This window comes from Anguilla rostrata, chromosome 8 (assembly GCF_018555375.3).
Source record: "Anguilla rostrata isolate EN2019 chromosome 8, ASM1855537v3, whole genome shotgun sequence".
Lineage (NCBI taxonomy): Eukaryota > Metazoa > Chordata > Actinopteri > Anguilliformes > Anguillidae > Anguilla > Anguilla rostrata.
The window spans coordinates 16605541-16616849 of NC_057940.1; the positions used below are offsets into that span (position 1 = coordinate 16605541).

Below are 11309 nucleotides of genomic sequence, written 5' to 3' on the forward strand. Positions count from 1 at the left end.
GGCACGAGGAGAGCTGGCGGGCGGTCACGACTCTCTGTGAGGCTCGTCTCCAGCGTACTACACATCCTCATCTCAGCGGATTCACATCCACACACAGCACCAACTCTCTGTGACGCTCCTCTCCAGCGCATTACACATCCTCATCTCAGCGGATTCACATCCACACACAGCACCGACTCTCTGTGACACTCGTCTCCAGCGCAATACACATCCTCATCTCAGCGGATTCACATCCACACACAGCACCGACTCTCTGTGACGCTCGTCTGCAGCGCACTACACATCCTCATCTCAGCGGACTCACATCCACACACAGCACCGACTCTCTGTGACGCTCGTCTCCAGCGCACTACACATCCTCATCTCAGCGGATTCACATCCACACACAGCACCGACTCTCTGTGACGCTCGTCTGCAGCGCACTACACATCCTCATCTCAGCGGACTCACATCCACACACAGCACCGACTCTCTGTGACGCTCGTCTCCAGCGCACTACACATCCTCATCTCAGCGGATTCACATCCACACACAGCACCGACTCTCTGTGACGCTCGTCTGCAGCGCACTACACATCCTCATCTCAGCGGATTCACATCCACACACAGCACCGACTCTCTGTGACGCTCGTCTCCAGCGCACTACACATCCTCATCTCAGCGGATTCACATCCACACACAGCACTGACTCTCTGTGATGCTCCTCTCCAGCGCACTACACATCCTCATCTCACCAGATTTACATCCAGGCACGGCTCACGGCTCCTTTCAGGACTATTCAGTCACAAAACGGGTAGCATTTCACATGCCTTTCAATACAGGGAGCAGATCCACTGGGCGGACAGAACATGAATTTATTTAGATTTCAAATATTTTCTTCCAAAAAGGTTTCAAAATTATTTAGCATTCTAGAATTTAAAGTTTATTATGCACTAATTGCTGACTTCAACTCACTGTTTTCTAACTGTGCACCCATTTAATTAATGAAAGTCATCTATGAGGAGTAAAATGGATTTGAAGTTTAATACATCGTACCACTGAAATAAAATTAAAAGGACAAGCTAATTAAAAATCATCAACAGGGCACAATTCGTTTTTGTTGTCTGTAAGAAGGCTATTCAGGAGATGTATGGGAGAATTCTCAGCTCGCTGTGCTTGTCATATTGTATTAGTGAGCAGAGTAGAGTTTCTGTTGTAATCCAGACCTGGGGCCAAGGGAGCACTCACTGAGAAGCATTCGATAGGTCATTCCCATGGATTACAGCGCTGCGTATGCGTCGAACCTGGGGCCTGTTTCAGAGTGTCGCCCAGGGGACGGACCGAGAACAGAGCCGAGAGGCACTTTCCTGTGCCTGCACACCCCGCCTGCTGACACAGTGCCTCATGGGGCAGCCCCAGGCTGCTTACAGCCTTCAACATTTCCAACGGCTCAACACTTCTGTCAGCGCACATCAAGCAGCGGTGGGCTTGTGTGCTCTCTGCTTTGCTATTCAAAGTCCAAATGCCTGAGAGACCCCATTTAACACTACGGGAAGCATCATTTGTGTTGGAATATTTTACACTTTACCTACATATTTCCCCATTTTTCTTTCCTCCTCATAACTCGAAAGGCCAAATTAAATTTTGGAATACGCACCGTTCATGCGAAACAGCAGTCTAATATTTACAATGTTTGCATATCCAGGGGGTTTATTTTAGTGGAAGCCATGTTGATATTAAAATGGTGGGTCAACATTCTATTTATTTGAATAGTGTTACAGCCAGGAAGGCAGGTTGGCTGATAAGCACCCAGGAACAGAAGTTTCAATTTTAAAAACACTACATCATGACACAGGTAAAATAACACAACCCTTCTACAAGCAAGATAAAAATGTGATGCTATTGTATTTAGCCTACACAATGTATAAAAAGTGAATATAATACAGAAAATGGGGAGATTTCTGTCAGCAAAGTCACTTACTGTTTTCTATGGTGGGATCATACGAGTCAACAAACTGGCCTTCCACAAACTGGATAGTTAAAGAGGACTTTCCTGCAAAACAGGGAAAAGAGATGAATTTATTAAACAGCTGCAGTCAAATGCAGCATGTCATTTGGCAGAAAGATTAGCAGCAAATCTCATTGAACGCATCCCCACGTTCAATTCCATTCCGGTTGTCATGGTGATTTGTTCAAAGCTGTCGCAATAACTGCCGCGGTGGCAAAGAATAGGAATGTCAGACACTCCCGTAAGTCCTGAATCCCACGCTGACAGACGCCCGTCAAACTCCACCCAGCAGCTTAGAGTCTTATCCCAATATGACCCCTCCCAAACATCCACAATCTATTCCCCAATGCCATCAAACGCAACAGTATGCATCAGGCAGACACTACCCAGAAGGACCTGTCAAACACTGCTGTGCCCTCAAACACAGCAAAGGTCAGATGCCAGAATGCAGACATGCAACAACATGCTATCTATTAGATTCATACCAATTTATTTATCATTTATTTATTCAGGAGAGTGCCACTGAGAGTTTGCTTTTAAATTGCTGTTCTAAGGGAACCTTTTGCCAAAAGATTACAGAACAAAGCATAAAATACAATAAAACACAACAGGATTAAAAAAAAACAACCATAAAACATTAACGAACTTATGAATTATCATTACAGGTCAACAGAACTTCATGGGTCATAGCAATCCCACATCAGCTTTTATTAATTCTACTCTGGCAAATAATTCAATAAATATTTTGCACATTTTTAGCCTGTACGTTCCAAAGAAAAGTAATTCATAAAGTGTAGGGCTCTGAACAATAAAATATTCTACCAAACGTTAACTGAATAGTCAGAAAGTATCACATTAAAAGTTTTCAAACATGACAAATACGTGGGCAGCACGGTTGTGCAGTGGGTAGCATATTTTGGCCAGGGAGTTTGCAAGTTCTTCCCGTGTTTGCATGGGTTTCCTCCGGGTACACCGGCTTCCTCCCACAGTCCAAAGACATGCAGGCTAGGTTAATTGGAGAGTCTAAATTGCCCCTAGGTAAGAGTGAATGGTGTGTGTGCCCTGCAATGGACTGGAGAACTGTCCAGGGTGTATTCCTGCCTCTCGCCCAGTGCATGCTGGGATAGGCGCCAGCACCTCCCGTGATCCTGAGGAGGAATAAGCGGGTATAGATAATGGATGGATGATAAAAATGCATTTTCCAAAATAGGCTAAAAGTCTGGCCCATGTTTAATTGGTGCAATGTGCACAGCTTGACAGCAAAGTTGTCTCTTATTTCCACATAAAATGAACTCAGTGATATTAAGTGATGCACACTACCCACTCATTCTTTCCCATTCTTTCATCCTCATTGCACATACCCATTTAATTTCACTAAAAACCAATAATGATAATAGAAAATCGTGTCAACTTCGTTCTTTAACACCAATTTTTAATGCCAACACATTTTGCTTTGTTCTGCTTTTCTTTTGCTAGTTCCTTATTTTGTCTGTTTGCATTTTAAGTCCATGTTTTATTTACACAGCAGACACCACAGGATCAGAGAACCCTTCGGAAGGGACCCATTTTAGGGAAGTAACTTATATGGAGCTGCACAATACAGATCGTAGCAGATCGTAACAGAGTTTCGTATATCAATCAGTAAAGAAGTGCACTGAACAGAATGTTCCAGAGTGTTCAGTAAGAACAGCACATTCCACCTAAAAGGGAGAACGTGCAGTACTTGCTGCAGTTGAATCACTGAGGCGAGAGGGCAGTCTTGAGCAGAGGCACACACCACAGTGTGGGACATACAGCCAATAACAGGCTGGCAGATGTACAGTAGGCTACATTCACTTGCTGAAATAACTACACAGGCAGAGGAGAACATCTGCAAGGTAGGCCCAAGGCCCAAGTCCTTGCTTTACCTGAGGTGCAGGTACATAGGCACAGCTCAGTGCAATGTGAGTTCAGGAGAGTATCACTGCTATTCTGTATCTTTCTTAATCAAGAATTATGGAATCATTCCTTGTTCATCAAAAATGCATCCTGTTTAACACAAAGATAGCCTATATAATGTTCTAAAATATTAGGCCGACATCTTACTGGTGTTCTTAATCTTAATAAGTTTTAAGTGGAACATAAATTTCACAAGCACACATGCAAGCAGTATGTATATGCGTGCAAGCAGTGCAGTCCATAAATATTTGGCCAGTGACAGAATTTCTGTTGTCTTGGCTCTGCACTCACACTGGATTTTAAATGAAGCAGTAAATATGAGGTTAAAGCACAAACTGCCAGCTTTGAGTGTATTTACATCAATATCAGGTGAAGAGCATAGGAATTGCCCTTTTATACATGGTGGCCCCATTATATACTGTTTAATTTCAAATACAATGCACTAGAGTACAAAGCCAAAACAACAGAAATTGTGCTACAGCCCAAATATTTACAGACAGCACTGTGAGTGTGTGTGTGTATGTGTAATTTATGTAAAGTACCATATTAATGAGCAAACTTGAGGAATTAGCTTGGTTGGCAGGCACCGGTGTGGTTCTGGCCAAGACCCAAGTATCTCCAAATGACTCTTGCAATGTGCTGAGTGTGTTTGCTGATCATTGCATCCCAGTGGACTGATTGATGGACATTTACACTAAAGTGAGTGTTACAGCTCATTCTGACAAACAATAAGCCATGTAGATTTTAATCCCATTGCCTTTATCACATAGACATTCTCTCGTGTTCTTGTGCTTATGATGTGCAATCAATCCTATAGCAATTAACTGCCGTGTAACCGCATAGCCTATATGCTAATCAAATGATGCCGTTTTCAAACTGATTTACTATAATAATAGTAATAATTGCAATGTATGCAAGCAGCAACTGCCTTACTAACCCTCCAAAGGCTGTGAACAGCATCATTGCCATTGTTATGATCTTCCCTGGTTTTATTTTAATAAAACTTCAGCACACTGCTGTCATTATTAATTAGTTATAGCAGAGCGCACGTCAGCTATTTAGCCACAGGTTTAATGGGAAATTTAAATTGGACATTAAAAAATAATTATATATTATACAACACTTCATTAAAATTTTGGACAAAGTGACAGCTCTAGTGTGTGTGTGTGTGTGTGTGTGTGTGTGTATAAAAAGGATGAATACAGCAATTTGAGCCCTAACCCTTCCCCCTAACTGACTACCATCAGCCCCACTGGGTCCCTGGGAAATCCCCTATGACATCACAGTACATTCCAGAAGGGTTTGGTCATGATAACAAGGAATGCTACCCCCACAGGAAATGGGGGGACCGCCCAGGTGCCCGGATGGAATGGGGTGAGAGGGGGATGAGGGGGCTCAGCACAGTTTGATCTCCAACCGCCTTTCTCCAACTGCTTCTAATTCATCTTCTCTCCATCCTTTCTTTTCTTTTCTAAGGCGTGCTCGCTTCTTGGGCTTCCTTCTTGAGTGAAGTACGCTGCAGTAACTAACTAATGCCTTTAGAACACCTTGTGCTTCAGCTTTCAGTCACTTTTCACTGGCTTTTCCTTGAGACAGACACATTTCTAAACAGTGTTTATGTGACCTCCTGTGGTTTTAAAGAATTCTTTTAACTCAGGAACAACATTAGAGAGGGCCTAGGTCAGCCAGCTGCATTTGCTTTATAGATTGCCTTGTGGGTTTATCCAGGCACAACCCAAAAGTCCAAAGGATTATTTAAAAAGAGCTTATGGTCAGACACTGAAAAAAATAGGGGAAAAGCTTGTTCCGATGAACAATGTACAGCATGTACAATCAGATTTGAAAACGCTACTTTCCTCCTGTTTGCTCTGCACCAAATGATTTTTCAAAGCCAAATTAATGCTAATTTGCCTTTTCGAGAACAACTTGAATTGATGCATTTAATATGTTTTGGAATTGTGTCTAAATAGACGTGGAGTTAGTCAACAATGATACATTTTATTTTAATCTGAGTACATGTATTATTGATTGTTCTGTTACGGGGCTTGGTGTACATTTTGTGGTCTTTTTCAGGTTATCATACATAACCTATTTCTACTCAGAAGAGTCCAGCAACAAGAGCCGCTGTTGCAATTTGAGCGATTTGAGCTGAATGCTCTCTCTGGAATTTACTGAGGCATACTGAGCATCTCATCAACATTTCTGTATCGATTACATCAAACAAGACGCATCAATAATTCAGCGAGCAAAGCTCTCATCCAAAATCCACAAATATACCGCAAAAGTGAACTAGTTCCTGTCTAAAGAGGAAGTAAAGTACAGGCTAAACTTTGATGCCTCTGGACTGCAACAATACAACAACTTAATGAATGAATTCTTCGGGCAGAGTCTTCTTTCAGCAGACATGTTTCCTGATATCTACTCAGTTTGGTTTTGAAGAAGATTAATACAGTAGGCTATATTAACCCAGTGCCAGTGACACACCCATAACATGAACTAACATTCCTTAAGTCATTGTGCAACTAGTTTTAGACCCAACTTCGGTGTTGCTGGAAGGTGGTCACAGGTTATCCTTAACTTGATTAACCACATCTTGTTGTCTGTTCAAAGAGTATTTCCATATATTTGTCATACAAATTTTCATTTTTTTCCCTATTTTAAAAGTAAGTTTTGTGATGCATGCCAAATAATAATTACAAACAATGGATGTGGGTTATTACAAAAATGCACCCAACAAAAGTGACTTGTTACGGCATCAACAGTGCTCCTCCAAAGAATGAGTTATGATCAAAATAAAAAGCTTGACGTTTTCTCTTGTTTCTGTTGTCCTGTTATCATGAATGGCGTACTGTATATCTCTTGGTGTCCCCAGGGTGTAGGCCTAGTTTTTCCTGACATTGAAAGTAAAGGTCTATATTGGATCTTGTTAGGTTTGTTTTTAAGGTTGTTAGATCATGTTTCTCTTAAAGATGGAACTAAACTGAAAAAGAAGCAGGAGGATGTAAGCTTGTGGCAAAAAAACAATACCTTCACACTTCAACAACTGCTACATTCATTTTCAAATTAAACAGTAATACAAGGTAATGAGCCACTGCAACCTAAAGGGAGTTCTACCTTAACTACATTCCCATTTAAATCACTGTTTATCAACCAGCACCCAGATTATACCTAACTCCAGGGCATTTTGAAATTTATACAAACATAAGATACACAGTACCTCAGTGGTTACTACCGACTACACAAATGTCTAAAATGTCAAATGTGTCAAATAAATGTTGTATGCCTATATAAGGGCATATGTTATATAAATAGCAATTACTCACTGAATCACACTCATTCTTTCTCCAACTGAGTCAATTTTGTCACACACCAAGATGCTCTCTGAGATAATGGAGACTCTCTCAGTTAAAGCTGAATAATTCTCAGTCTATAAGGCCAATGAGTAACACCATCGACAGTTCTACTCCTCTCAGAATTCTGAGTAAAAGCCTCCTACAATGCTATGTGCTACTCTCATCCACAGTGACTTACAAATAGCCACACCTACACAATAGGTAGAAAGAAAAACATTAAAGCCGCGTTTCCACCAAAATTACCCGGAACTTTCAGTCCCAGGAACTGCTTTACCAGGAACTAAAAGGTTCCTTCAGCCAATGGCTGTCTGCGTTTCCACCGGGGTCTAAAGTCCCGCGAAGATTAGGCAAATTAGCCCACTGACGTATGGAAAAGTCGGTCCATCTGTCATATGATTTCTTCTGTAACCCCATACTACCACCGAAGTAGCCTACATTATTTTCTAATAACCGGAAGAGCCCGGAGGGGTTTATTCCACTTATATACAACGGGTTGCCAACAATGACTATATATGGTTACTTTTGTATTTATTGATTTTTATCGATTTAATCACATGGAATTGAAATATTCTTCTGCAGCCGTTTGGGCATATTTTACCGTTGTCAAGCAAAACTGTTGTTGGTAGTTGAACTTGGACCGTTATGCAACAAATAGGATATAACAGACCAATAGTCAGATTGTAACTGTTTTATATATCCTCTCAAACACATTCATTATGTTTTCATGCGAAAATTCGCTTTCATGTCTTGACATCCGAAGCGACAGAATGCATTCACATTTCCAATATAACTGGCAACAACAGCAGAAAACATGCACACGTTGTAAACAATTTGCTGTTTGATTACTTTCTCATCGTCAATTCTATATAGGCTAATCGCAAAATTACAAGAATAGAACGAAAACTCGGACTTGCGTGAAATTTTAAATTAGTAGTGGTACAGCCACCGTTTGTTTTCCTTCGGAGTTACTGCTAGCCGAGCAGCGAAGTGTGCCCTCCAGATGCGAACCATGCACCATAAATTAGTCCATAGTCTTCCTGGTCTTTTTGTGAAATTGAAGAATGGCAGAGTAAAATTACGGCAGTCTGAAAAAGCTAAAGGTACTATTACTAGAATTAACCTGTTATTTTACCATGACAAAAGTGCGGAAGGTGATTTCCAGTTTGCTTTTACTGTATCACCAATGTGAATTACGCAGAACTACCGCATACCTCACATAACTGTATCAAACGTTTTGATTCAATTACAATGGGCTAACAAAGAAAATCCGGAAGAAAATATTCAGCAACCGAATTAATCCGTTTGAATGTTTTAGTACGTAATATGCTGTCCCAGCACGAATGCTTAGCATTTTATAAAACGAATACTAAAGCAAGAAAAGAACAGAAGAGCACACGTTATAATTCCAAGACGTTGGCAGGCTATAACCAAAACTAGGCTACTGCGCCGCATAACATACAAGTTTGATTTGAAGTTATTATGAAAATAAATCGGGTTGCGCCGGCATATTTTCAAACATGGCGGGTAATGGCGGAAAATAAATACAACACAAGTGCTGCGAGTACTCGACCAATCAGAAATGTTCAGCGCTGCAAGCTCCACCCAAAAGGTTCCTGTACTTTCGGAAAGTACTACCCCCCGAGCAGGAACGTTTTGGGGGGTAAAACAAAGCCCCCAGAACTAAATTTAGACCCTAGTTCCTGCGGTGGAAACGCACTGAGTTCCTCAAAAGGTTCCTAGTTCCGGGGTATAGTTCCTGCGGTGGAAACGCGGCTTAAGTTTCTAATGATACCTTTCACAAGGGCTTTCAAAGTGCATACCAGCACTTAGGCTAAATCAAGAATGGACAGTCCAAATTGAAGATATTATAGTTCATTACTGTGATTCTACAACATTTTTTGGAGTAACTGAACCACTCTTCAGATTCAGAGATTTTCCAGTAACTTAAAAGATTGCTTGAATGCCTTGGCATATAGCAGGATCAGGACTGCCCACAAATGATACACGGATTCCCATGGAGAGAGTACAAAATCATTAGTTGTGCTTCACTATTACTCACTTTGCAACGTGCTTTTAGACATTTCAGGCAAGAAACAACAGCAAAGAATGACACGGTGTTTCATTAGAATAGTCAAATGTGGCTCTTGCTGGAGAACTCATCATCTGAACTCACTATGAAATATAGGCCCCCAGATACGGTACTACCCAAAGCCCCACAAACTAAAACATACATCTAACAAGAGCAAGCGTTTCCTGTTCTCTTCCACAAGAACATTATGCACACTAGTCTTTATGGAAACCCAATTTATCTTCTGAGGGTGGGTACAGTTTAACGCCCTTTTACTCAAATCACAGCCCTTGAAGGGCCAAGAACTACTGAATTTCGACCCTCTCTTTACCTGTGAGTCAGGTGTGAAGAAAGTCAGGTCAATTAGTAACACTAACTGTTCAGTTAATTACGTTTGGAGGACTTGTTGAGGCCGAAATGACAAAGCAAATAGGCTTTCCATGCTGTTAGCATTATCGTACAAGTCATAAACGAACAGACATGCGTACATATTTTTTAATTCGTCCGCTATTTAACCTACAAGACTACGCAACAATACAACGAGGTTGAGTTGAACTACGGACAGTTCGTGGTGTTATAATAATCTGGATAAATGTTTGCCCCGCCTCTTGAAACCAGGGATGCTTATGCGTCTTTCCCGGGCGTAACTTCACTTACCTTGATACCTCACTTACAGCATGTGGCTGAATACTATAAGCTTACTTTACTTTCACGATGATTCGACATGTTTGCAATCGAGGTTTTAAATGGGATTCGGCTGAAGAAGTAACTACTACCAAATGGAAACTTCGCTGTACACGAAGTAGCCTACATCGCAAAACAGGGAACTCACGATTCCTCGGACCCTCCCAGGGGAACACCTGCTTTACCGCTAGGGTGTATTAGGCATTAGCTAGTTGCCTGCATTAGCAATTTAGCTCCCATTACAACTCCTATGGTTTTTCTTCGTTTTGAATTATATAGCTAGCCAATATGAATTTCCATATGATTTAACTGAAACAATTAGTCACATGTACGTAATTTATAGTCCACATGAAAATTAAAGTTTAGCTCTCACTTCAGATTTCTCATTTCTATTTGTTAGCATCATCATCATCAATCCTATTAACTATCGAGCGAAATGAATTCAAACACACGTGTGACTTCCAGTCGTCCCACGAGAACACCGCCTCCCACCAACTCGATCGAATGCTCTGTCCGGTTACATGAGAAGTCTGGAGTGACATTTCGCGAGGACTCTGCATCCCACTCCCTCTATCACCGCACGACGACGGACAGGTTCGCTGCACACATAACACCCACCAGCGGATGCCTTAAGTCTACGTCGTAAGCTCGCCGTCTCGTTTTCATTCTAAAATGGTACTTACCCACAGATCTATATCCAAGGATGGCGATCTTGCGGGACTTCGGCTGCGGCATCTTTATCTTCTTTTGCTATTCTGTAGCCCACCAGCTAACGTTAGCTACAATCGACACATCAACTCAGCTATCCAGCAAGCTACTAGACCAGTATGAGCAACATAGAGGCCTGGGTGATGCGCCAACCCGGCTTAAACCAGGAATCGTCTGAACGATTCTTAATTTTATGTCAACTGATAAAAATAGTATTTGAACAAAAAATTGACGGAATTTTCAACAATTTTTTTTTTCGAAAAACCAAGACTATTAGTACTATCTGCGTCACTCCCATAAGCAATGTAATTAATTATTCATGAGTTCCCACTGTTGGTTGGTTGTGTTTAGAATAAAGGCGGGACTTAATCGGTATCAGAACAATAATTGGATTGGGTTGACACTTCTCATTTTAGAAACGCACCATTGCGACATTCATTGGTTTCTGGCTACTGTTGTGACTTTGGGCGCGGTTGATGGGTGGCTAGGAGCGTTGTCATTCATAGGATCCTATCGACAATGTTGCCAGTTTGGTTATAACACTCCACAAGTGGGCATATTGAGACCATGCC

At 41.5% G+C, this 11309-nt stretch overlaps 1 protein-coding gene across 2 annotated transcripts in view; it reads right to left on the minus strand.

Annotated features, from left to right (window-relative positions):
- LOC135260958 (GTP-binding protein Rheb) overlaps nt 1-11038 on the minus strand; it is a 33685-nt gene extending 22647 nt beyond the window's left edge. Inside the window, exons 1-2 of one of the 2 annotated variants that reach the window (XM_064346721.1) lie at nt 10713-11035; nt 1960-2031 (exon numbers count right to left, since the gene is read on the minus strand). In XM_064346721.1, coding sequence (XP_064202791.1) covers nt 1960-2031; nt 10713-10764 — 124 coding nt within the window. In that variant the 5' untranslated portion in view covers nt 10765-11035. Of the gene's footprint in view, nt 1-1959; nt 2032-10712 lie in introns of both variants that reach the window. The other variant, XM_064346722.1, reaches the window with a different exon arrangement.
- Between the last annotated feature and the right edge of the window lie 271 nt (nt 11039-11309).